Here is a 25,999-nt window from a genome sequence, read left to right as displayed (position 1 = left end):
AAAAATAAAATTAAGTATTTAACATTATTTTTTGAATTGTCTCACCACCACCTTACACCTTTATCACACATCTCTCAATCTTCGTGCCCAATTTTTTTTGGTCACTTGAAGCTGGACGGAGGACGTACTATTTTAAGAGGATGATGATATTCACAGCCTCCATTTTATTTATTATAGCCTCATATAAAATATTATTTAAAAATAATTATAAAAATTGTTATTTTATCCTATAATTTATAATCTCAAAATTAAATGTGATTTTTTTTTTATTCAAACTAAATTCATACGCAGGCGCCACTCACGGTGAAAACTCTTTTTAATTCTTTTAATAAGCAAATTAAATTTCAAATTTTACCATAGTCCCCAACCACACCACACAACTGATCAACAGCTGAGAATTTCAAAAAGCTTTTGTGAAAAATAAAATAGATTTACAAATAATGCGGTTGACAAAGATGAATATAAAATTTTAATAGTTGATGCAAGTTTTGTGATTCGTTAGCCAAGGTTTCATCGAAATGTTCTTTGTCAAGGTTGAGAATACGAGGACAATGGCTTCTCGAGTTCATCAATGCCATGGGAAAGATAAACTTATGTGAAGCATGTACGTTGTTGGAGACATCTTCACAAGTTAGATTTTATTAAGGTTGTCATTTTTTTGTTCTCAAACTTAGTAACTTACTATGGTTGTTGAAAACGGATGCTATATTCTCAAATTTTGAAAATTTTAATATAGTTTCCAACGTTCCAGTGTTGTCAATTCTTTGTTGTGTTTTTCAATTGATGATTATTTGGCTTGATCTATTTTCATGTGGATTTTGTGTGATAGAATCTGTTACCACAAGAAAAATACGAAAACGTAAGTATATCTTTTATAAAAAAATAGGGTTCTAATTTAATTTAATTTGAAAATATTAATAATAGGATAAAATAGTAATTTTATAATTACTTTTTATTACTATTACTTTATGGGGGGTTGTGAATAGACAGAATCACCCATATTGATAATTCAATTAATGCTACATATTGATTACACTTGCTCTGTGCGTATATTATATCCACGTTTTTTTTTTTTATCGAAACACATTACATCTCCATTTTTATATAATTTCTGCTATGTTTTATTATCACCTTATATTATAATATACAAAACGAAATTACGAAAATGCATCCAAACGTTGCAACTTTACTTCAGGTGGCGACATGTCAATGTCATGTTCATTATTGCAATAATGCTATACGTGCCCTACACTCAATTATATATGAACCACGTCTTTAATTTATATCCTATCTCTTGCAAGTTGCAATTAACGAATTTTGAGATGTCAATTTTTATTAGTCAAATTTGTACTTACCCCCCCACCATGATTTTGCCTTTTTCTATGCTACCATAATTCCACATCGCCAAAATACAATAAATTAAACACCTTATACCCCACCAACAACCTTTTCTTTTCTTTTCTTTTCATTGCCTTTTTGCATTTTCATTCAAAAAAATTCAGATGCATAAATAACATCGATGAATAATCACATTCCGCCATAAATCAAGTAGAAGTCGTATTTGATCATCTACTATAAAATCTAAAATAAATAAAAATCCCACTTGCATGGGAGAAGGTTGTCAATCACATCAAGGCTATATGATATATTCTAATTATTATAAACAAGCATATTATATATTTACCGATTTGTAGTCAAATTTGAGCCAAGTATGGACGCATTTAAATATTCGTAACTTCTTTTTCATTACTCTACCACCGATTATATCCCGCATAAATATTCTTTTTTATCGGAGAAATAAATAATTTAATTACCGCTTGGCATCTTTTGTTAAGCATCTTGTTATTAGTGTAATTTATATTTCTCCCTCGAAAAAGAAGCAAGTAAAATGCATGACTGATTTACTGTTGCCGCGTCACAGATTATATTAGTAGTTAATAGTATTAACTTAATAATTAGCGGGGGTGGTGGGCCGATATGGATAAGGCCCAAGTCAGCTGGGCCCGCACTAGAATTATTTTATTTATACTGGACCGACTGCGCGTGTGGCTCACCGGCGATGTAGACGTGTGAGGCTCCCCGCCACCGATCATACACATTATCTCATTTCTTACATCTTCTTTAAAGATAAGCGCTTCTTCTTACAACCTGACTCACTAATCCAATATGTCACTCATACCCCTATGTGGCCTCTCTCTCATCCTATCCAAACCTTCTTCCTCAACCACGTGCTTTGAGGTGTTGTACCTTTGCCCAAGACTTTTATATGGAATGCAATCCTCCTTTTTTTTTTTTTAAGAAAACATACAAATTGATAAACAAATACTAATTTTAAAACTTGTACGAAAGTTGATATATTTGATTTTACACGTTAACCATTTTATGATTAGACTAACACACTTATGCACAATTTTCATTTTTTATTGACAATTACTTCTGACGGTCGATTTTTATTTTTCATACAATAAATAAATTAGAAGTTAAGATAATGTGCAAATACTTTTGAAATATTTATCAAATTTGAAAATTTCAATAATTTTATATGTTCTTTATCAACAATTGTTTATCCGTCGTAAGTCGAGTAAGCTAGTTATTTGGCAATAAAATGTAAATGAAACTTTTAGAAAGATTTTTTATCTTTACATGAATTTATAATTTATTTTATTTTTTAAATATTAGAAGCGTTAATTTTCATAACTAATAAAATATAAGTATGATTATACATTATAATCCTCAAAAATAATTTTTAATGTCACTTTTACAATAGGATATGATCAAACAAAAATTAGCTCAAATAATATAACACATCAAAGCCTTTGGTACAATTCAAAATTTTAATTTATCTTGATAAATAAAGAATTTGTCCAAGTATCAATAAGATTAAACACTAATCTTAAAAAATAAATGCTCCTAAGCAACGTACAACACAATGAAGCATATAGGCAAATGAGGTGCATAGTAGAGGATCCGTGTCCCGATCTCTCTTTGTCAAACCAAACTCGTAAGAGAAAAAGTGTAAGAAAGTTGAAAAGCAAGGCAGAGAGAGTCCCCACATCTCTCCCCTCTCCCTATTGGAAAAGAACACACGCTTTTTCTGTGATATATCTTCCCTTCCTCCCCAAATCGCTCAACACCAACACCACTTTTCTTCTTCTTCTTCTTCTTCTTCTTCTCGATTAAAACTAGTTTGATATAAAAATCAAAAATGATGACGCAGAATCATCAAGATCATCGGTCCAAGGCTTTACACGAGCTGTCAGCTCTAGTTCTGAACATAATCAGATCTCCGCCGCCGCCCCTCGACTTCTCGGAGCAATCCCCGGCGCGGAGGAGATCGGCGCAGCAGATGACTCCGGCGGGATTCGCGTCGCTGCTTCTGGGGATCTCCCTGTCCCTGATGCTGTGTGGATCGGTGACTTTCTTCATTGGGTTGGTTTTGATGCCTTGGGTTCTAGGTCTGGTGATGCTTCTCTACTTCGTGGGAGTGGTTTCCAGCATTTCGATGATTGGGAGAAGTATTCTGTGCTGCGCCGAGCAGGAAAGATGCTGCTCGTAAGAATTTCGAATTTGTATTTTTCAATTTTGTGTAAAAATTGGGGAAATTAGTTAGAATGAATGGTTGCTTAGTGTGATGGCAGCGTGGAAGGTGTTGTGAGGCATTTACACGGTGGGATGTAATTTGGTAGTAGAGGATCAAAGCAATTAAACTAAGCTATGTATGTTGAGAAGAGCGATGGAGGGGAAAGGAAGCAGATCATGTGTTGCAAGGCATTGATTTTGTGCCTACTTATGTTATGTGGTAGGATCATCTTCATCAATCATCTTCATCTTCATCTTCATCTTCATCTTCATCTTCATCTATATATTGACACTATTAATCATGAACAAGGAGAGTGTACAAAGAATAAATGTCAATATGCATATGCACATTCTGTCTTCTCCTTTCATGTATCGCAATTTCTGTGTCGATTAGGATTTAGAAGTAGTAAATGCTTGAAACAGTTTCTCCTTTAATGTATAATCTACCTTTTTTCCTCTCGTGATTTGAACCATAAACCTCACTCAAATATACACAAGTTTGCAATGGCTTGAGAGTTTAGGTTCGAGCGATGTTTGAATTTCTTTATTTCTTTATATAATTGATCAAAAATAAGAAAGTTTGCAATTGGATGTTCATGTACCCTTGTCCCTTGGGGACAATGTATAATCTACCTAAGAACCAATCGATTGTAAACATAATATTGCAAGCTATAAATCGAATCTTTTCTTTTTTTCTTCAAAAGGTGAGTTTCTAAAGCAAAAACATGAAAAACATTGACACAAACTATCATTAACCCTCCCAAGAACTACCTACTCTTGTCAATCAAACATATATATATAATAGTGGAAGAACAAAATTAAATGGTTTACATTGAGCCGACCAATCATTCGAATTACTTTCAACTTGATAAACAATAGGAAGCACATGAACAAAAAAACATTAAACTAAACCAAGCAAGCAACCAAATCTATTTTATAAAAAAAGAAAAAGATGTTAGTTAAAATGGCTAGCCAGTGTGGATGTGGACGCCAATGGCGATGAGGAAGATAGTAATAAGACCAAAGAAGAGAATGGTGTGAACCAAAATGGACACTGCACTGGTGTGCATGTTGCCGAACTCCACCACCCGATTCCGACCCGGCAACTGGAATAGGAGCCCCGGACTCAGCAACACGAACAGCACCACCGCTATCACCACCGGCCCCCAATCAGCCATCTCTTTCTCTCTCTACAATCTCGACTGTTTCTCCCGCTATCAATATGATCCTATCCTATCTCTCTACAAAATTTAACCGCATTTATTGGATTGCAATTAATCCAATCGAGGGCAGCTGTTTGTCCACGTGGCTGCCCATGATTCCAAAGATGAGCCTGAAGCAAAGCAAAGAATATATTTGATTGTAACTCCCTTTTTTTTTAATTATAATTTATAACTCTTAATTACACCCTCTCCCTCTCTAAACTATGAAACTATATTTGATAGTGAGAGTAATTTGAAGATAGAAATGGACACGTTACCGAGAAGCTTTGGACATGTGCCCACTATGTTTAAGTACGTGGCGGAATCATGTCTCTATCGTCTACATTACTCTTCCATTTCCTTACTAAATATATTCCACCGACTATTTCTTTCTTTGCGATTTTGAGTTTCGTGCATTTCATGAATTCCACTAAAATTAAAAACCATTGATAGTATTTTATGTGACGCAATTTAGAGTTTTTGATTAACAGCATTTTGCAAATTAACATAGCTTTGAATGTAAGTGATTCTTATTGGTTAGTTTTGCCTTGAGCTTGAGTTGAGGTGCTAAATTCCTATGCAAATTGAGAGTATAATTAATTTTGGCTCAACCAATCTTTTTTCATGATGTAGAAATCCTCCTACAAGTCAAGTAACAAGCAAAATAGGTGGTTATAACTAAAGGAAATCGTATTTGAATGATTTTTTTTGTGAGGTATCCGTTGACAAAGGAACACCCTGCACTTTTCAAAAAAATATTGGCAATATTAATTATTCTACAAATTTCAAAGCTAAATCGCAAAGAATCAAACCAAGCATAATTAAGTTGGCCAATTGCTGCGAAAAGGAAAGTGCAAAGGTTATTTTTCCAGTTGTTTCACTCGGTTGATTTGCCTTTACATTTAGAGAATCAATACCTCTTCGTATGGTTCTCAACTTTTTAGCTTTCAATAGAGAAAGAATCTATATTTAGCAGCCTCTAAACTTGTCATTTGTTGGGTTCAGTGGTCTTGAATTCAAAATTTATTATCTTCTATATAGGTCTAAGCTTGTTACATTTGATTTATGTTAATTTACGCAAAACACAAAATTACCACCGCGAGTTTATTGTAATTTATCAACTAATATTAATTTAACAAAACTATGTGTTTCGGTTTGTAATCATGTAGGAGAATATATAGTAATAAAAAGCGTCTTAGAAAAAAAGAATTTACATTGTCTCAATATTCTTCACCTTTTGGTTCTCAGAAAAAAAAAAAAAAATTTCTTTACCTATTGGGTTTATTTTGGTCTATTTGTAGATTGAAAACATCAGTGATGGGGCCTGGGCAAAATGATGGACCACTTTTTTAAGAATGATTAAGTGGGCCCAATTACAGACTTGGCCCATTATGTAGACTTAAAGCCCATAATTAAGTAATTAATTTGACTGTATAGACTTAATTTGAGATTGAACCCAAAACTATTCAACACTGTTGTAGAGAGGCCTAAATTTCAACGGAGAGCAATCAGCAATATTGAGACTTTGTATAAATTCATACTTTATTTTGTATCTTATATCATCATTACACGGCATATAGAAATAATAAAATACAACAAAAAATATGTGAGTTCATCGTGACACAGTCTTTAAATTTCTTTACCTAATATTGTTGGTCTATAAAAAAAATACAACAATAAATAGATTCATGTTGGGATGTTGAACATAAAAACGAGACCATGAATAAAACAAGATCCGGACCAAAAATCGTGGAGAATATTCCAAACATCATGCAAAATACAAGCTTGAAAATGAAATGGTGGATTGGTGATTGGTATAGTAAAATTAAATGTTGTGGGCCTCACTGATTAAACCTATTCAACAAAAAACTAATAGGCTGGCCCACCCTACTGTTTTACTACGTGGTCCCGCGAAAACGTGAAAAATGAGTTCGCTTTATCTAGTATACTACTCCCTCCGTCCGCCAAAAGTATGGCACTTTGGCCGGGCACGGAGATTAATAAAATTGGTGATGATGTTGATGTAGTGGAGAAAGGGTCCCACCACTTTTTGAGATGTGTGGTGGAGATTGAATTTGGGGTGGGTTTTTTGTAAATAAAGAGTGTTTGTAAGGATAAAATATAAAGGTGGATGGTGGGACCATGGCTTAAAAAGGAAAGTAGAATACTTTTTGCGGACGCCAAATATAGTAATTGTGCCATACTTTTGGCGGACGGAGGGAGTATTTAAATAACAATTAAGTAACATTTATATTCTCACAAAAAAAAAATAAAAAAATTAAGAAGAGACCACAAACTTACAAACCTCATCGTACAACTAGTTGTTTCACAATTAATTTGTTTCCATAGATCAAATGATATCATCACGTCTTGACACCATGTTCTTCAATTTTATAATTTGTAGTAGTATTTTTTTTCTTTTTCATTTTTAGCCATTATTCATGTGCACGTTTACTTTGAAAGATTAGTCTTGATGGATAAAAATAGTAAGACGAATCTCATGTTTATTTTGTTAGATTAAAACTTTGAGATATCACAAGATCCTTGATTATTTTATCATTTAAGCTAATTTTGTTTGATTCTTATCCCATCAAAAGGGTATGATTGAAATAATCCTACTATTGAGGATAAAAATACGCAATGCTTTATTTTATCAATCATACAAAGTAATCATACAAAGTAAACGCTCCCTAAAATGATAAATCCTAGACACTGCTGCATAAATCGGAAGTATTTGGATATTTTGATTGAGGACATTTCAATCATTAAATAATTCACTCAATTATTTAATTCATCTTTATCTTCGAGTCCTCTTTCCTCATATTTTCCATCTCTTCATTTTCTTTTGTCCTTTCACTTTTTGGATTTTGAATCTATTAGAAAAGAGACAGAGAGAGAATCCATATTCCATAGAGTCTCTGGTTACACACTCAAAAGGTACTAGCTTAGGAGAATTAGGGTAGGTGGAATGTTAGTTGATCATTTTTTTTTATGTATATGTTAACACATGTTAAATCGTATTCATAATTATAATACTTTTATGATGTGCATTTAATAATTAATTTATTTTACAAATTGGAATCCAATAGCAAGTGGATGATTCCATATAATGCACAAATTGTAGCCTAGTAATGAAGTAGTCAAGAAAGCGGCCCAACCATATTAATGTGATGATTTGATTAAGAAATAAGACACCTACTTGTTTTATTTGCTATTATCTATTTTCCTACTCCCAACCTATTTGTCAAATTATGCATTGACTAGTAATAATTAAATAAAATTCAACTGACAAATAAAGTTAAGAAACGATTCACATCAAATATAAGTATCTATCTACGATATCTAATGAGTATACTGAATTTCAAATTATTACTATTATCATTTATCAAGAACCATCAACTTCACTATTAGATTAAAGTAACCCCAATATCAGTTCTATAAATTTGTTTAGAATGTAGTCAACACAATAATACTACGTTATATGATTCACACGAATGCATCAACATAGCTACAAAAATTCAAGAAAGAACCCAATTAATGTATAAAATTATTTTATTTAATTTTTCTTTTTGTGGTTGTGGGTACAATTTTAGACTGATTTTTGTGTCTATTTTCATATCCCACATGCCCTATTTGTCGTGGAATTACACGCTGGAAACGCACTTAGAGAAAATTAAATGGCAGTCTATTTTGAGACTGCAAACAAAAATACATAAAGTCAAATCACATTTGATCCAGCATGTTAGCTTCAATCTCGTCAATAGTTGTTATGGTACACTCAATTATTCATTATCCAATTGTCTTTAAAAAATTCCCTTTTTTCGTACGTTTTAAATTAGTCTTCTAATAATATACTATAAGTTCTTGTTAGTGTAGAAAATTTCGACGAAACTGTCAAATTGTGGAATAGTAGAAGACTAAATTGTACCTTTATTAATTAAAAATACATCAACTTGTATTGTATGATATTTGTATTACTTTACTCGACAGTTGATTTTTGGCACTTCATTCTGCAGTTAAAATTGACTCTCTCTCTCTCTCGCTCTCCGTCGATCAGCCGACGTCGTAAAATATCGCTCTGTGAATATTCGAAATCAAGGTACTTCTCTGTAGTCAGTGAAATGTGCTTGAATTCGCTCAGCTGAAGTGTTTACCTACAGTTGGTGCGATTAAGCGTTCTTCGCCACTACGATGCAATCAGGTGAATTAATTTAATTCTTTCATCTCCTTCCATATGTTTTAATTCTCGACAGTTGTGATTAAATTTTGTTTTTGCTAATTGCCTCGAGTTTATCATGCTTTGTAACTCATATTTTTGGTGGAATTTCCTGAATTCCGGTTGACAACCTTATAATCATTTTTCGCCGAGGCTAACTGAGCTTCTAGGTCGCCCAATTATCTAGAGGTTTACAGTTTACCGAGTTTTTTTGGTGACTTTCCTTTTTATTATGATTCCATTGTCTAGGTCAAAGGAGGCTTGATTTATGGCATAAATGCATACCCTGGCAGTGAGAGTTGAGAAAAAACGGAACATTTATTTGTATATTGTGTATATCCAAGTCTGATAAGTTAAGATTTTGCCACTGCTGAATAGCCGAAGAATTTTGGTTCTTCTTCTGTTCATTTTGTGTGGTACGAGTTGCAACTTGCAAGATCCCCTGTAGAAAGACTTCAATTTTAGAGCTGGAATTTTGGATAATTTTGGCAGCTTCAGTATTTTTTGTCTCTCTAGAATACTATGTGCACTTTCTAAATCTATATCTAATCACAGACAAAATGCAAAGAAAATTCATACTACTGACATTTGATTTCTTCAAGTTTCCCTTTTTAGCATAAGAAGCATTCCAGTTGGATAAATCTCTGAGTACTATTAGGTTCCTGAAATTAATAAAACATACACATTCGACTCTGATTTTTTTGTTTTTCGTAATAAAATTTGCCTGTGAGTTGCTGTTCCCCTGAAAATATTCCAGTAGTTACTTAATTGGATCTAGGCACAGGAGTGTGATCCTTGTTGGACTTGACACAAATGCAAAAAAAATATTTCAGGATATGATATTAATCATCTGGCTCGAGAAGCTCAAAGTCGGTGGTTAAAGCCCGCTGAAGTTTATTTCATATTGAAGAATTATGAGGAGCACCAGCTCACCCACAAAATTCCTCAAAAACCTACTAGTAATATTGACATCTACTGATTTTTTATCTCTTTATTTTTCTTTCCAAGGCTGTTGAAGAAATACATTTTTGATTCCACTGATATATCTTAATAGGTGGATCTTTATATCTGTTCAACAAACGAGTGCTAAAGTTTTTCCGGAAAGATGGTCATAGTTGGCGTAAAAGAAAGGATCAGAAAACCATTGCTGAAGCACATGAACGGCTTAAGGTTTTTCGTTCAGCTCTCATTTTGATGTTTGCTTATGTTAGATTTATAAAAGTCTGCCAAAGTTTGGTTAGTAAATTGCTATTTCACTAAGGTCAGACATTTTCTATAAATGCTCCAAAGGTTGGGACTTGGGATAAAACCTATAATAACCTAATGTTTATTAGGATCTTGACAGAATATTTGAGTAATGAACAAAATGCCATCTTCTGCTCTTTCATACTGGCGGTGTTCAATGCATAATATCTTGTTAACAGTAAATGATTATAAATATGGTGAAATTCATGAAATGTTAGCCAATATGGTCCAGAAATAATGTGCATCAATTTTCAGTTTTTAATGAGCACTTGGGACATAAGTTATAGAACAATCAAACTGTAATTATGGTACAGAGGTGCTTGCTGATGATAGCACCATGTCAAGTTATAGGTTAACATGCCATCTTCCAGTATGTCTGACGCTAAGGGGGCGTTTACTTTGTATGATTGATTATATGTATGATTGAGTATTTTTATCCTCAAGAGTAGGATATCTCTAATCCCACCTTTTCCATGGGATAAGAATCAAGCAAAACTAGCTTGATGAATAGAAATAATCATGGGCCTTGGGATATCCAAAGTTGCAATCCATCAAAGTAAACAAGGGATTAGCCTTACTATTTTTGTCAATCAAGGCTAATCCTTCAAAGTAAACGCCCCCTAAGGGATCTAATTACAGTATTGAGTTTGCTAGGTGTCATTGGTTACTGTGAATTGTTGCATGAAAATTTTGATATTTTCAGGTTGGAAATGCTGAAGCCCTAAACTGTTACTATGCTCATGGAGAGGAGAACAATAGCTTTCAAAGACGCAGCTACTGGATGTTAGATCCGTAAGTTTTCAGATTTATACTACATCAGTTTTTGTTTTGCCCCATTTAGCTCTTGGTCAGGGCAGTGATTGAGGTTAATGATACAGTTGCAATATTGGAGGTTGCGTCTTGATTGTATCCTCGGATTTTTAGTTTTTAAGAGTAGAAAATAATAACTTAAAGATACTCCCTCTGTCCACGAAAAGTGGAGCACTTTCATGTACAAATTGTACAATGTACATGAAAGTGCTCCACTTTTCGTGGACGGAGGGAGTATATAAGCATCAGTCCTGATTTAGTTTAACCTAGAGTTATTCCTCTGTGTGAGAGCACATGCGTGCATGCTTGTGTGTGTTATTGCAGTAAGTTTTCTTTGGAAGTGCTCCACTTTTCGTGGAAGGAGGGAGTATATAAGCATCAGTCCTGATTTAGTTTAACCTAGATTTATCCCTCTGTGTGAGAGCACATGCGTGCGTGCTTGTGTGTGTTATTGCAGTAAGTTTTCTTTGGTACCAGGCCATATGAGCACAATCTTCTTGTAAACTACAGAGACTACTTGTAAACTAATAAGTTTTTTGCTGTACCAGGGCATACGAGCATATTGTTCTTGTGCACTACAGAGATATTCGTGTGGTAAGTCTTCTTGAGTTTAACTGTAGGCATAGCTGAGTTATTTCTTTTTTTCTTTTTTGACCACAGTATTTGTGATGTTGCTGCTAGTATTTCAATCATTTAAAGGGCATTGACTTTAACAGATAACTTTTCATATGCTGAGGTTGTATTTACTTCCCTGATGGCTCAAATCTTGTCATTCATGACAGAAAAACTAGGTCTTTGCTTTTAGACAAGTAGATTTTTTGTTTTGTTCCTTTGGACTGAGTTTAACATTCAATCGTTTAATATATGCTAATGAAAACCATGCTTTATCTACACAGGCTTTACCTGTTTAAATATTTTGCATGGCTTTAATGGGTTCGTCTGCTTAAACCTCAGCGTGATTTACCCAATTCAGATGTGGATTGTAGGGAATGGAGAAGTCTGGATCACCATCTCTTCTTCCAACACGATCTCCTTCCACCTTCAGTCCTAGTCCTGCGTCTTTTGCATCTGAGTTGCCAGACTCGCCCTTTGTCATTGGTGAATCTTATGAATTGTATCATAATGAATCAAGTCCCAGCTCGGTGGAGATAAGCTCTAGTCAAATTGTCAACAATCATGTAATGAATCAGTTGGAAGAGAGAGCAAATGAAGTAAATAGTTCTTCAGGGCCTGATATGGACCAGGCATTAGAAAGAATTAGGCACCAACTAAGTTTAAATGATGATGAGGTGACAGACTTTAATAAATACTACTTTGAGGCCGAGGATTCAAATGACCTAGATGTGCTGCGGGAATATGAATTTTCTAGTCTGACACCAAATAGTACAGACAACATTCTTCCATTACAATCAGGTTCTTACTATTTGTCTGCTTCCTCATGTTCAAGTTGAATAATTATCTCTGTAAACCAAAAGGGCTGCTAAGTTGCTAATAGGACATGACTTTTTAGATGGTGGAGTTCAACAGCACCAGAAACCACCAGGACCTGAAGTTGACATTTGGAAAGAGATGCTGGATGGCTCCAAGAATTTTCCAAGTGCAGAATCAGCACCGCAGTTCGGAGGGCATGAAACTCGTAAGATTTCTTACGTAACAATCTTTGTTCTATTATTTTTGTGATCTTTTATTTTGCAAGAAGTCTCACACCCCAGTTACCCTGCCAGCTTCGTTAATCCTCGAAGAAGTAGATTCACAGAAGTATCATACATATACTCCTATACCACATGCTTACCCTCCAGCTTGCAGTTCGCCGTTATTTTACCAAGATGGTTTGGGAAGTTCTCTTGACAACAACGTGAGTTTGACCATTGCCCAAAAACAGAAGTTCACTATCCGTGAGATATCTCCAGAGTGGTGTTATACCTCTGAGGGTTCAAAGGTATATATAGTGAGAATTAGATTCAGCAGTTACTATTGTAGTTGTTTTTGTGTGTTTGCATGCGCGCCCGTGTGTGTTGCAGTTACTTGCGTGTTGCTCAGTATGTGAAGCCACCACCAAGTATCATGGCTGACACTGTTTAGTAGGCAACTTTTGTTTTGGCCTCTGTTGGCATTCTCATTTTTGTTTACTTATGTACTTGTATGCGTCTTTTTCATGATTTATAGGCCTAGATTGATGGCACTTTTATGATTCATTAGACAGAATATAATGTTACTTGTCATTTCCTGCCCTATGCAATGGAAATAAAATCACGGCTTTGCTCATTCCAGCCACAAATACACACACATATATGTATGTACACATGCATATGCACTAGAGTTCATTTTGGAGTTTGATCAGTATTCATATGAGACTCTCTGAGTTGCTTATACAAGGTTTCAAATTCTACTTGCAGATCCTCATTATTGGTTCTTTCTACTGTGATCCTTCGGAGTGCGAATGGGCTTGTATGATTGGTGACATTGAAGTTCCTGTCCAGATCATTCAAGAAGGTGTCCTCTGCTGCTATGCTCCAGCTCACCTGCAGGGGGAAGTTAGTATTTGCATCACTTCTGGGAATCGAGAGGCTTGCAGCGAAGTCAGGGAGTTTGAATATCGAGCCAAGTCTGATGTTTGTGCACACAGTCACAGTAATTTAACTGGAACAGAGGCTTATAAGAATCCAGAGGAACTCGTGTCGCTTGTCAGATTTGTGCAAATGCTGCTATCTGATGCTCAGCAAGCCTCTGAATCAAGAACTGATGAAGACTCATGGAGCCAAGTCATTCATGCACTTTTGGTTGGTGCTTCTACATCATCAAGCACTCTTGATTGGCTTCTCCAAGAACTTCTCAGGGGCAAGTTGGAAGTATGGCTTTCGTCTAAATTACAAAATAGTAACGAGAAAGACTGCTCTTTATCCAAGAACGAACAAGGTATCATACACATGGTTGCCATATTAGGATTTGAATGGGCGTTGCAACCAATTTTGAACTCTGGAGTAAGCGTTAACTTCCGCGACAATAATGGATGGACTGCTCTTCATTGGGCTGCACGATTTGGGAGGTGAATATATATTTTTTTCCTCCAAATTTGTTGTAACTATGACATTGATGTGTCTAACCCAGTTTCCGACAGGGAAAAGATGGTGGCTGCACTGATTGCATCTGGTGCGTCGGCTGGTGCAGTTACTGATCCCAATTCACAGGACCCTACTGGGAAAACAGCTGCATCAATTGCTGCTTCCTACGGCCACAGGGGACTCGCAGGTTATCTCTCGGAAGTTGCATTAACCACTCACCTAACATCCCTGACACTGGTGGAGAGCGAGCTCTCTAAAGGCTCTGCTGCCTTGGAAGCAGAAAGAGCCGTAAATAGTATATCATCCTCCGAGTACGAGGATGAGGATTCCCTCCGTCAGACTCTGGCCGCAGTTCGCAATGCTGCTCAGGCTGCTGCACGCATTCAATCAGCGTTCCGTGCTCACTCATTCCGGAAGAGGCAGCAGTGGGAATCCGCAATAGCCATTGGTGGAGATGAATTCTCCCTCCTGGAGGAGGACATTCATGGGCTTTCAGCTGCGTCAAAGTTGGCATTCCGCTCTACACGCGACTACAACTCGGCCGCCGTATCCATACAGAAGAAATATAGAGGGTGGAAAGGTAGGAAGGACTTCCTCGCACTGCGCCAGAAAGTCGTCAAGATACAGGTGTGCCATGAATTTATAATTACAACTAAGAAACTATGTGATTATGAGATTTGCATTATATATATGTTGCGAGTGTGAGTGGTGCAGGCTCATGTGAGGGGCTACCAAGTTAGAAAGAACTACAAGGTTTGCTGGGCAGTTGGTGTGCTGGAGAAGGTCATACTAAGGTGGCGGCGGAGGGGAGTGGGGCTTCGGGGATTCCGGCCGGAGCTAGAATCCATCGACGAGACCGACATCCTCAAGGTGTTCCGGAAGCAGAAAGTAGATGAAGCCATTGATGAAGCCGTGTCCAGAGTGCTGTCCATGGTGGAATCTCCCGAGGCGCGTCAGCAGTATCATCGTATTCTTGGCAAATATCGTCAGGTTAAGGTAAACTATCTATTTATTGTTGAGATGATTTTGGGTACAATCAGGTGTACCATACAACCGAGTTGCACCTTCACTTAGACCCTAACCCACACCCTAATCTGAACTCGTATTCTGACTTAAACCTTATAAATAACATTATTTTGGGTGCAGGTTGTACCCAAGATTTTGTGTTTATTGTTAATATTTATCCCTTAACCAATATCTATTAATCTACTACTCTATCCATAATGCCAGGCTAAACTCCAAAATGCAGACTCCGACACAGCTTCTTATGATGAGATTGATGATGAGATTTACCAGCCAACGTAGCTGCTGCTAATTGGTGTGCTCATCGGATCTTCTCTGTAAATGGTTGTGCTTATGTTGTAGGAACAATTACTGTCTGTATGTTTTGTGCAAAAAAAAAAAATTTGTATGTAAACAAATATGAACTAGATGTTGAAATTGCCAAAACCTATTAATCATGGGATTTAGGTCGGAATAACCAAAAAAGTACTAACAAATGTTCCTCAAAGATCAATTACAATTATTTTAACGACTAACTATCCGGTGGATTTTTATGATCATGCATGATTCGCTTTTCAGTTTTCACACAAATCGAATCAAATAAAACTGTTTCCTATTTCTTATTAACAATAGGATGTAATTTGATTAAATTTATATGAGTGTTTCCTTTTATTGGCGTTCTAAAAAAAATAATACAGTTGAATAATCGTGTAAACGGCAGCCAACTTGGAACGTGGAATTGTGGGTGTGACGTGTCAGTAGCCCCATTTGCCTTGGGCAACGATAGAATCATCTAGAGCGAAAGAAAGAGATGGGATCAAACAGAAAAGGTGGAGATGAGAGAGAGAGAGCCATAAGGAAAAACGAATGGAGGAAGAAGAAAGCAACAGCACCAAACTCTCCTCCATCGGAAGCAAGCCCTTGTCCGAGGTTACTCTAAATTCTTGATGGATTGAGATGGTTAACTACAGCAATCTTTTCTAACACAACCCCAATTTCCGCAGGTAGAGTCGTCATCGGAAGAAGAGGATAGACATGCAAGAGATGATGATGATGAAGAAACGTCCAACAAAGAGATTATCAAAGAGCTCAAGAACATACAGCGGCAGAACACAATCACTCATTATCTCCTCACAGTTTCAATTCTGGTGACCGTGGCATGGCAGCTCTCAGAATTTTCTCTCATTTTGAGAATCAAACAAGGCTTCAACAACCCTCTCAAATCCATTGGAGGAGCAATCAAAGCCCTCCTCAACACCAGCACTCAAGATAATGAGCAGAAGCAAACACAGGTTATGCCACCAACCTACCTGCCGGGCCTTAAGATCCCCGATTTTCCCGGATTCGACACCAGCAACGAAGAAGACGACGATGATTAGATTAGAGTAGAGTAGATCAATTTCTCAAGGTGTTCATCAATTCCAATTCCAATTCAAACTCAAATGTGATGAGTCTAGCCATACAAGAAAGAAACTCTTTGTCATTGTAACAAAGCATCAAAAACACAAGCAATTTTGTCCAATATCTGGAACAACAAATAAAGATCCATCAACCACTCTTCATGCATAGTTGAGCCGGAAGATATCATTGAATACGTAGAAGCTTCCCTGAGGTGTTGGCATCAGATGGAACATCTGTAACCAAATAAGACAAACATTACTACTCAATGCTATTTCAACACGAGTTTCAAACCCTAAATCATCATACAATTTCAGCCATCCTTCATAGAAAATCAGTTTTCAACTAATTACGCATAGCAGAAGATAATCTAGCATCCTAAATATAATTGTTTTCAAATCAGAATTTATTAATACGAGTATAATTAATTCCTCAGCTGCAGCGATGTTTCGATTTCGCAATCCCTATTATACCGCAGCCTTCAGCTACCGCGACAAACTACGCTCAAATTTGAATCCAACTTTCAAACAAATTCATCAGATTTAACTACTCAATTTCAGCTAAAAAGTCTCGAAAATTAATCCGGAAAAATTACCTGGCTAAACTTGAGGGCGTGCTGCTCGCCGGCGAGCTGAAGATTGCCGGAAACAAAAACAAGCATTCCGCCGGCGGGGCCTGAGGGCTGGCAATCGACGGTGGTGATCTGGTGCTGGCACTGCTGGAACGGCAAGCTGGTGAGCTTGGCAGTGATGTTTTGGGTGCCTTGGAATTTCTGGCCCTCAAAAGTGAGCATCGACGTATCCTGGTAGAGATTCGCAAGCCCGGCCCGATTCGAGTCGAATGTGGAGTAGTAGTGCTCCACGAAGGCCTTCGACACCGCTTCTGGATCCATCGCCATCGCACTATTTTACCCTTGCGGCGGAGGAGCTGTTGCTTTGTTGCCGCCGCGGAAGGGGGTATTTAAGATATGCTCGGGGGTATATTTGTCACACTAAGTGTTCGCGTCTTTTCAACGCTTCAAATTTTGGCTTCCAACTAGGGTTGCTTTTCAAATTTAAATTTTGCGGATCTATTTTGAATCATGTCGCATTTAATAGGAAAAACTTTTACTAGTGGAAGTGGAACATCATAATTGATTAATACAAAGAATGCAAAATAATAATTAAAATTTCAACTCCTCTTCAATTTCAATTAACCGATTTCGGATTATTATTGTTTCATATTTGGAAAGTTTCTTAAAATGGAACTTGATGAAAATTAGTCTAATTCGTATTTTAATTTGGCATACAAAATCAACATGTGAAAAAAAAGATCGTCGACAGCAGGGTTCGAACCTGCGCGGGCGAAGCCCAACAGATTTCAAGTCTGTCTCCTTAACCACTCGGACATATCGACTTCGTGCAGTATTTATAAACTATACTGCCTTAAGTTTATATTCGCTAGCTCAATAGAATAAGCTTCCCCCATTCTTGTTACTACTTATTTAACCATTTCACTTTAATTTAAATGTGTCCATAAAATTCCTGGTGAGAAGCATTACAGTCTTATGCAAATGCAAATAAAAATGAAAATTTTACTCAAGTAGAAGAATCAAATTCACAAAAGAATACTTGTACATGGGATCCAAATATGTATTTTTACTTGGTAAATAATTTCTACAGCTACACCATGAAATACAGTATGTACATACTGACATCACTGATTTGAAAAGCTCTCCCACTAAACAAAATCCCCTGCTCCAAATGTGAATTGGCTCTATTATTATTCAAGCACCACAAAATATACCTATCATACACTTTTAGTTTCTACAACCTAACATTGTGCAACACTAACCTACTTCTTCTTCTTCTTCTTCTTATCATACAAATGATGCTCCAACATCTAGGGCTTCTCCGCGAAAAGAATAGTCTTCGACTTTCGAGTAACAAACCTTTGGCCACAAGCACACCCAAGACGAAAAGGAGCTCCGTTTTGCCATATCCAAAACGGAGTCTCCACAAAGAATCTTCAACTTTCTATATACAACCAAAGAAAAACCTTCACCTGCAACGAGCATAGATCATCGATCATGCACTGTGCTACTCCACGTTTAAAAACCGAGCAAGTAGCTGAAAATGGCATACTCACAATTGGGAATATGCACAACCTAGCTAATGCAGCAGCAGCACCTCAGTTCATCACGTATGGGAGCAGATTCCTTCTAGGGATGCTCGTCTGTCGCTGTCTGAAAGAATCGTGAGATCTCCCAGTAAAGCTGCTCCGCCTCAAATGGTTTTGAGACGTAGCCATCCATGTCGGACTCCAAGCATTTCTCGTTCGTTGCCTGGATGACATCTGCAGTCATGGCCAGAATCGGCACGTGCCAGTTTGAGACGTTGCAGTAGTCTTCCATGGAGAGCTCTCCGCTTTGGAGACCATTGTTGATGGCAGACTCGATCTTCCGGATTCTCCTTGTTGCTTCAAACCTGCAGTTGAACGTGCAATGACAACTCAGTTAAGTTTCGACTACAGATGATTAACGGAATTCCTAAAGAGGCTATGAAGCTTACCCATCCATCTCTGGCATTTGAATGTCCATGAAGCAGGCATCAAAAGTATGGGGGGGAGTTAACTTTGAGATGGCGTCTTTCCCTCGTTCTACGTGGACCACGTCAGCACCATACTTCTTCAGAGCACCGGCAGCCACCCTGAGGTTCACCAGATTGTCGTCCACGACTAAAACTTTCCGGCCATGAAGGAGACTGCTGAGGGACAATGTGTGAAGAAGCTCTCCATTGCGATGCTTTCCTCGGTTCCCAACACCCATAACGCGCTGCAGGGAGGCAGCAAGCATACTCGCTCTCAGTGGTTTCATGACAACAAACGGAGTCGGGACACCAGAAGCTGAAGCTCCGGCCCGGTTAGAGCTCGACGAATTGGAAAGAAGCAAGGTTTTAGGGCTGACTTCATAATCTTTCCTTAACTCATTTAAAGCAACCAACGCGTCTAATTGATTATCCCAGACATCTTCTTCAACGAAAACCATGTTTACCGGTGTTGAGCTGGACGATACTAGACTGATACGAGGAACTACTTCAACGTGGATTCCAAGTCGCTCGATGTGATATCTGGAGATCTTGGCGCGGACAGGGTTAGGGTCCACGACCAGAGCTTTCATCCCTTGGAATTCTGACGAGATAGTATTAGAAGGATGGTCAGCAGGCAGAGCGATCTCACCGTTTGAATCGGAGCAGCCGTTAGTGAAAACAGCTGTGAAAGTGAAGGTTGATCCAATGCCGGGGGAGCTGGACAACCCGATTTCACCTCTCATGAGGTGGACCAAGCACTTACTGATGCTCAAGCCAATACCAGTGCCGCCGTGTGTTCTGGTGATGGAGGGGCCGACTTGTATAAACGGGTTGAATACACGGGCTTGAGCTTCGTGTGGGATCCCTTGACCAGTGTCCTCAACTGACACGATAATACTAACTTGATCTGCTAGGGACGTGATCGTGGATGTCTCTTTGAAAATTTTGAAGTCAGCCCAGCTTTGCCTTCTATCAACTACACACAAGCCACTCAAGGAGCTAGTCGGGTCTCTCTCCACTTCCATCTCCGCCACTTCTTCAACGAGATGAACAGTCACAAATATGTGTCCTTTATCAGTGAACTGTAAACGAATATATAGTCAGTAAGCATCAAAACACAAGAACCACAAAACAAACAGATAATAATTTATAGGTTGAACTCACTTTGATCGAGTTCCCCACTAGGTTCGTGACTATCTGTCGAAATCTTCCAGGATCACCAACCAGCATAGCAGGGATTTTACTAGAGACGTAAACTGCCAACTACACATGTGTTTGTCGAAGATAAACGTGAGTCAAGTTAGACAACTGTCAAAACAGGAAAGAAAAACCCACAAGTCAAAGCACATAAATTACCTCGACTTTTTTATCTTGTGATTTTCCCGAAAATAGTGATAAAACATCATCAAGAATTGCCCTCAAATTAAAGCTAACTGCTTCAAGCTCAAGTTTACCAGATTCAATCTTCGCTAGGTCCAACACCTCGTTAATAAGTGAAACCAAAGCTTTACCACTCTCCCTTGCAGTTCTGACATAGTCTTGTTGAGTTTCATCAAGATGTGTATCCATGAGCATTTGAAGCATCCCTGTCGGAACACGACAGAAAATCAGTTTCCTCGGGAAGTGAAAAAGATAATTAGATTTTGAAATATAAAAAAGATAATAGCTATTCACTGACCAAGAACACCATTCATAGGGGTTCTGATTTCATGAGAAACAGTAGCGAGAAACTGCACAGAAACAAATATCATATTCATTTAGGCTTCAGAGTACTTTAAAAAACAAGGCCATAACTTATAATAAAATTAAAAGAAAAAACTACCTGAGACTTTGCAATATCAGCAGCCTCTGCGCGTTTCTTAAGCCCCATCATTTTATGATAATCATCCTCAACTTTGGCTATTCGATTCAGGGTAGCATGGAATATTTCCGCCGCAAGCAATGAAATTATAAGGATAAAGACAGATGTAGTTATTGCAACCCATGGCCATGGTGGCTTATACTTGAATCTGCATCAATAAATTTCCTTCAAAACTCACCACTATGCAATCATTTATAGATTCATCTTGCAAATGATGACTAAAAATAAAAATATAAGGACTGGAATCCAACTAAACATACAGCAGATCTTTCAAGGAAAGAAGAGCACACACTACCTGCAATGCATCTCATGCTTCCTGAACGGATCTCCAAAGTTAAGAGCACTGACACGAAGCAGCCCATCGGACGAGGCATTTGAGCCATACATACTGATAGGACGGGAGGAATCGGTAGTGTCAAACACGTTCACAAGGATGGTCTGCTTGCTAGCAAGCTGTTGAAGTAGTTTCTCTACAAGTGATTCAATGTCGAAGATACCGCCAAGATACCTATTCGAAGAGAGAATATATTGGAATAAGACTGGAAGAATATTCACTTGAAAAGGCCACTTTGAGATGACAAAATTGTGTTAGATGGCATTACCCAGCACTCGCTTGGGTCCTTTCAGCAGGGGTTGCATTGGGAGGGAGATCTCTCCTATACACGGCAAAAGTCAGTATCACTCCTAGCCGGTTCGTCTTGAGCAACCTAAATGGGGCAGTTAGGACACCTTTTCCTGATTCTCTGGCACGCAATATATTGTCACGATCTTCCTGTTACCACAAGGAATCCGTATTTCTTACTTAACCACACATCCATCTAGATCATTAAGCCAGAATGTAAGTGACATGAAACCACAGCATTGATTTTGTAAATGCAGATATGAATTCCAACCAATAATTTCATTTAATATCTTTATACAAAAAAATTACCTTTCCTGACAGCATATCAACAGAGATTACATGAGCAACAGTTTCTTGTGCAAAGATGACAGGAGCGTATTCCTCCTGCACAGGCGATGGCTCGAGGTCTTCAGGGTCATATTCGTCTTCATGAACTGGGGTTTGTTCATCCTTGTCCATTCTCTTAATAGTCCATCCTTGTTGAATCTCAAATTGCTCTCGTTCAGCATCAAGCACCCTCACTGCGTATGCAACTCCACTTGTGAGAGGTCTCTCAAATGATGTTTTTTCTGTATACCTTGCGAAAGTTCTCTGCAAGTCAGTCGGGCAACAAGTTAAAATGATGCTTTAGACACTTCCAGATAAGAATCTCGTCGTCTTACGTACTATGTACGCCATTCAAATATATCAAACTTTATATGCATATTTTAATAGCAATCTCTGTATGTAAGGGCATGATTTCCATAGCCTACAACGAATATAAGGATTCAACTGCAAATGAGTGTAGCTAAGAGAAATGCTCAATCAACTGACAATTAAGTAACTGAAAACACGGTAAATTCAGCAGCCAACACTAGCTGTCTCTAAATCCTCTGGAACTCGAATTATAGTCAGCTAATAACAGCTTTACCTGATCAATTGCTGAGGGATTCTTGTCGTGGTGGAAGATTGAAATTATCACAGACATTGCCTGGATATGGTTCATGCTGACATTAAACTGATCCTGCAACATCCTTGCCCTCTCATCGCACATGCTAGCAAGCGTTTCTTTCCTCTTCTCGATGGCTTGTGAGCGCATATACCAAAACACAGACAGCGATGTTATGATCCCAAATACTATCCATGTTATCAAAAGCTTGGTCCACCAATTCTTCCTCACTCTCCTCAAGGATATATACTGTGAATACTGGTGATGGATCTTCGAACCACAGCCCGGTAGCTGATCCCACAGTTTCATCCATATCTTCCCTCCATCACCAAGCAAACTATTCTTGGTGGTCATGATTTTTCCATTACTCAGCCAATTCAAAGAGATCAGAGACAGAAACCAGCAGCAAAGCATCAAAAGAAGATGGCCCACCTTCAACCCAAATCCAACTACGTGAAGTAAGTTCATCTATCTCCAACAGAAAACTTTCAAACAGCAACAAACTCAGAAATTTTCCCCATTTTTATCGAATAGCAACACCAACACAGCCCTCGAGCAGACATAATAATAATCACAGAATCCCATCTAACAAATTTGAGAATTTTGAATCAAATCAACCAACCACCTCAAAAAATTCAGATTAGAAAGACAACAAATTAGTGAAAGGCTATGTGCTGATGCTACCTTATCCACCTTAATTGCCACAAACTTTAACCTCAAAACACCAAGAATTGAGTAAGATGATAAAATTCTCCAACACCCCAACCAGAGAAAGAATCAAGGAATCTTCGAAAATTCCAACTTTTTTCCTTAACAAAACGAGAACTTTGGTTTCTATCCTGTTAGCTACCAACCAAAAACTCAGCCGTAGAAATGCTCCAAAGCAACTAACCAAGCAAAGATTCCCTTAACAACACTGCAATCAAATCATTCACACCCCAATAAGCATATCTAAAGCAAAACCAAGAATCTGCACCCATAAAAATTAAATCTTCTTCTGATTAAGGTTTACCTTAAAATTCCTGAAAAATCAAAGTAATCAGAAAAGTGGGATTGTGGGTTTTTGAGTTTGACTCTCAAATGAGCCAACTATTTGGAGCTCTGGACAGCAACTGAGGTAATAATATGTTTGAAAGATTAATGATTGCTGCAGTAAATAATGTTCCCACTACGAGAAAATAAAAAATAAAAAAGAAAAAAAAAGAAAGAGAGCAAAAGCATCTAAGAGGGAAAGAGGGGGAGAAAAAAGAAAAGAGAAAAGCTTAGATTAATATGGACACTATGCAACAAGAATCTGTGAAAGTAAGATGAGGGGAATATGGTGGTAGAAATGTCTGCTAGTAAAGGACCATTAGAGCATCCGCAATGGGGTTACATGATAGCTTACATGATAGCCTACTTTATGATAGGGGACCACATGGTGTAAAGATGCTGCAGTGGGGTTACATGATAGAATTAGTTTTGATTTTTATGCTTTTTACTTAAATTTAATTGCTCAAATTTAAATAACACATTTGACTAATAATTAAAATTTCATTCAAATAAAAAACCTAAAAATTACATTATGCAAAAAAAATTAAAAACATAATTTAAAAACATAAATTAAAAACATAATTTAAACATAATTTAAAAACATAAATTAAAAACATAAATTAAAAACATAATTTAAACATAATTTAAAAACATAAATTAAAAACATAATTTAAAAACATAAATTAAAAACATAATTTAAAAACATAAATTTAAATTATAAATCGTTTTTTTTTTTTTAAATAGGCGCGTGCATCGCACGCGCCTTACACTATTGAGAAAATGGGCTACACGATAGAACGTGTAGCCCTCGTGTAAACCTCTCCCGCAACGGTTACACGATAGCACATTTACACGATAGCCCTATCGTGTAATGGCTATCGTGTAACCATTGTGGATGCTCTTATCTCTATCCCAATTCATCCATCCATCTATCTCCATCCGCCCAAGAAAAGCCAAATAAATTTATAAAAAAAAAATAACAATAATCCTACCAAAAGATAAAAATTTATTTTGAACATTAATAATTGCAGGAATAAACTAGCAGAAAGAATGGGAAAACAATAATTTATTAAAGAGAGAGGGCAGAAAAGGTATGCTCCCACTCACCATGAAAAAAAATAAATAAAAAATAAAAAAAAATAAAAATGACTGCTTTTGCCAACTCCCTTGATGTTCACATCCACTGGCCAAGTCTTACACGCCAACAAGTTAACTCTATTGTTCTTTTTTGGATGCATCCGCACATTGAAAGTCCTAACTACCCTTTCAATCATACAAAAATATCCCAAATCATAACTTCTTGCTTCCCCCTTTTTGACATTGTGCTTTTCATGAACCCTCACTCGATTTAAATAATTGGATCTGACACCAGCTCAACTTTGATGATGCAAATAAATTGTGATCCTCTTGGAATTTATTTATGCTCTTAGCAAGGAGAAATAAATGACATTCACCTCTCAAATGGAAGTGACAGGCATGTTGGAAGGGGGAAATTTTTTCAAGAATTGATAGAAAATGAGGCCCATGATGAGCCCTCAAGGTGTTATTATGTTTTGCTTTTGCTCCCTTGTGATTGAATCTAATTAAAGTGGTGTTTAGCTAAGAGGCTTACTTACACCACTAACACTTCTAGATGGAATAAAGCTCACATAATTCATAATTAATATACTTGGATTCTCTTATACAACACATTATTAAAATGGTTTACCTTATATCCGTTTCACTAAACACATCCTCTTTCTTCGTTTATACCTCTTTCTTAGTATTCACATGTGAATAAAAATATAAAAATAAGCTGAAAATTTTACCAATTTCAAAATTTCCAAACAGACACGACACGAGACACCATCTTAAATTAAACTACTACCACCTTTTACTATTGGAATGTTTTATTTTTTTTCTTTGCCCAAAAAAAAAAACTATGAAGGCTTTTGGCTTTTTGGCACTGACAAATTGACTTTTATGGTGCACAGCAAGGTTGTAACCAACAAACCTATTCTATGATTGGATAGGCCTTGTCTTCCTCATCACCCTATTATTTGAACTAATCGAAACATTACTAACCAAAACAAAAAACAAAAGAATAAAAACAAAATTCCCAAAAAGGACACGAGAGGGGCAAAACGGGCAGTGGCAGCGACGTAAATACCGCCCAAAAGCGGGGGCAAAGTGATCCCTGCGATGCCTTGTCATGAAGTGATTAGGCCATCACTACACCCACTTCTCTCCTTTGTAATTTTTAAAGAAAATAAAAATAAAAATTTGGTGTGAGTTGCGTACTGGGCTTTGAAAGCGACGGCCCACGTCAGCCCACCAGTAATTTGGCCGGACCAATGACGTTGACCGCCTTATATAATAGTAGCCCATTATGGGCTTTTAATTTTTTGGGTGGTACGTGTTGGGATTTTTTTCTCTCTCTCCGCCACGTGGCCTTATGGGGTCGATCCTGCTACCTCTCAGACTGTTTCTTGTGCT

The 25,999-nt window shown here is 37.2% G+C and overlaps 6 protein-coding genes and 1 non-coding gene across 12 annotated transcripts; 3 read left to right on the top strand and 4 right to left on the bottom strand.

The window, feature by feature from the left end:
- Positions 1–3,208: 3,208 nt before the first annotated feature.
- LOC131026181 (uncharacterized) lies at positions 3,209–3,556 on the top strand. Its single transcript, XM_057955953.1, has one exon. The coding sequence runs from the start codon at positions 3,209–3,211 to the stop codon at positions 3,554–3,556; it is 348 nt and encodes a 115-aa protein (XP_057811936.1).
- Positions 3,557–4,356: 800 nt separating this feature from the next.
- LOC131025432 (uncharacterized) lies at positions 4,357–4,831 on the bottom strand. The gene has a single exon (XM_057955205.1). It carries the CDS (start codon positions 4,755–4,757, stop codon positions 4,548–4,550), a length of 210 nt encoding a protein of 69 aa, XP_057811188.1. The 5' UTR covers positions 4,758–4,831; the 3' UTR covers positions 4,357–4,547.
- A 3,917-nt stretch (positions 4,832–8,748) lies between these two features.
- On the top strand, positions 8,749–16,658 carry LOC131025429 (calmodulin-binding transcription activator 4). The gene is made up of 13 exons (XM_057955202.1): positions 8,749–8,982; positions 9,831–9,956; positions 10,052–10,167; positions 10,946–11,034; positions 11,601–11,646; positions 12,039–12,465; positions 12,563–12,688; positions 12,777–12,991; positions 13,449–14,098; positions 14,171–14,741; positions 14,829–15,110; positions 15,345–15,432; positions 15,838–16,658. The coding sequence occupies exons 1-12, from the start codon at positions 8,973–8,975 to the stop codon at positions 15,417–15,419; spliced, it is 2,733 nt and encodes a 910-aa protein (XP_057811185.1). The 5' UTR covers positions 8,749–8,972; the 3' UTR covers positions 15,420–15,432; positions 15,838–16,658.
- LOC131025430 (uncharacterized) lies at positions 15,907–16,658 on the top strand. The gene is made up of 2 exons (XM_057955203.1): positions 15,907–16,046; positions 16,121–16,658. The coding sequence occupies exons 1-2, from the start codon at positions 15,984–15,986 to the stop codon at positions 16,493–16,495; spliced, it is 438 nt and encodes a 145-aa protein (XP_057811186.1). The 5' UTR covers positions 15,907–15,983; the 3' UTR covers positions 16,496–16,658.
- Positions 16,516–17,722, bottom strand: LOC131025431 (nuclear transport factor 2B). The gene is made up of 2 exons (XM_057955204.1): positions 17,110–17,722; positions 16,516–16,750 (listed from the first exon to the last, which is right to left on the bottom strand). Exons 1-2 carry the CDS (start codon positions 17,410–17,412, stop codon positions 16,676–16,678), a joined length of 378 nt encoding a protein of 125 aa, XP_057811187.1. The 5' UTR covers positions 17,413–17,722; the 3' UTR covers positions 16,516–16,675.
- Positions 17,723–17,827: 105 nt separating this feature from the next.
- TRNAS-UGA (transfer RNA serine (anticodon UGA)) lies at positions 17,828–17,909 on the bottom strand. The gene has a single exon. It is a non-coding gene; the product is annotated as a tRNA-Ser (tRNA).
- A 222-nt stretch (positions 17,910–18,131) lies between these two features.
- LOC131025428 (histidine kinase 3) lies at positions 18,132–23,846 on the bottom strand. 6 transcript variants are annotated; one of them, XR_009102171.1, is made up of 13 exons: positions 23,505–23,833; positions 23,177–23,408; positions 22,475–23,077; positions 21,874–22,155; positions 21,545–21,714; positions 21,238–21,450; positions 20,904–21,090; positions 20,760–20,811; positions 20,438–20,667; positions 20,246–20,344; positions 19,064–20,163; positions 18,642–18,979; positions 18,132–18,557 (listed from the first exon to the last, which is right to left on the bottom strand). XR_009102171.1 is itself a non-coding variant. In XM_057955200.1 (12 exons), exons 3-12 carry the CDS (start codon positions 22,958–22,960, stop codon positions 18,715–18,717), a joined length of 3,084 nt encoding a protein of 1,027 aa, XP_057811183.1. In that variant the 5' UTR covers positions 22,961–23,077; positions 23,177–23,408; positions 23,505–23,846; the 3' UTR covers positions 18,132–18,714. The 6 variants fall into 6 exon arrangements, 3 of the variants coding, with proteins under 3 accessions (XP_057811183.1, XP_057811184.1, XP_057811181.1); XR_009102172.1 differs by having other exon boundaries at positions 22,475–22,924; XR_009102170.1 differs by having other exon boundaries at positions 22,475–23,408; positions 23,505–23,840.
- Between the last annotated feature and the right edge of the window lie 2,153 nt (positions 23,847–25,999).

This window comes from Salvia miltiorrhiza, chromosome 5 (assembly GCF_028751815.1).
Source record: "Salvia miltiorrhiza cultivar Shanhuang (shh) chromosome 5, IMPLAD_Smil_shh, whole genome shotgun sequence".
Lineage (NCBI taxonomy): Eukaryota > Viridiplantae > Streptophyta > Magnoliopsida > Lamiales > Lamiaceae > Salvia > Salvia miltiorrhiza.
The sequence above is the reverse complement of the archived record's forward strand: the minus strand, read 5'-3'. Positions and strand labels throughout refer to the sequence as shown.

Bases quoted from the DNA above. Each gene is read 5' to 3' on its own strand.
- LOC131025430 (XM_057955203.1), top strand. From the start codon at position 15,984: ATGGAGGAAGAAGAAAGCAACAGCACCAAACTCTCCTCCATCGGAAGC. The intron at 16,047-16,120 runs GTTACTCTAAAT...CAATTTCCGCAG, and splicing joins GAAGCAAGCCCTTGTCCGAG to GTAGAGTCGTCATCGGAAGA.
- LOC131025429 (XM_057955202.1), top strand. The intron at 14,099-14,170 runs GTGAATATATAT...AGTTTCCGACAG, and splicing joins TGGGCTGCACGATTTGGGAG to GGAAAAGATGGTGGCTGCAC. The intron at 15,111-15,344 runs GTAAACTATCTA...CCATAATGCCAG, and splicing joins GCAAATATCGTCAGGTTAAG to GCTAAACTCCAAAATGCAGA.
- LOC131025432 (XM_057955205.1), bottom strand. From the start codon at position 4,757: ATGGCTGATTGGGGGCCGGTGGTGATAGCGGTGGTGCTGTTCGTGTTG.
- LOC131026181 (XM_057955953.1), top strand. From the start codon at position 3,209: ATGACGCAGAATCATCAAGATCATCGGTCCAAGGCTTTACACGAGCTG.
- LOC131025428 (XM_057955198.1), bottom strand. From the start codon at position 22,960: ATGAACTTACTTCACGTAGTTGGATTTGGGTTGAAGGTGGGCCATCTT. The intron at 21,091-21,237 runs GTAGTGTGTGCT...TTATTGATGCAG, and splicing joins AAGCATGAGATGCATTGCAG to ATTCAAGTATAAGCCACCAT. The intron at 20,164-20,245 runs GTGAGTTCAACC...ATTCGTTTACAG, and splicing joins TAGTGGGGAACTCGATCAAA to TTCACTGATAAAGGACACAT.
- LOC131025431 (XM_057955204.1), bottom strand. From the start codon at position 17,412: ATGGCGATGGATCCAGAAGCGGTGTCGAAGGCCTTCGTGGAGCACTAC. The intron at 16,751-17,109 runs GTAATTTTTCCG...ATTTGGTTACAG, and splicing joins ACGCCCTCAAGTTTAGCCAG to ATGTTCCATCTGATGCCAAC.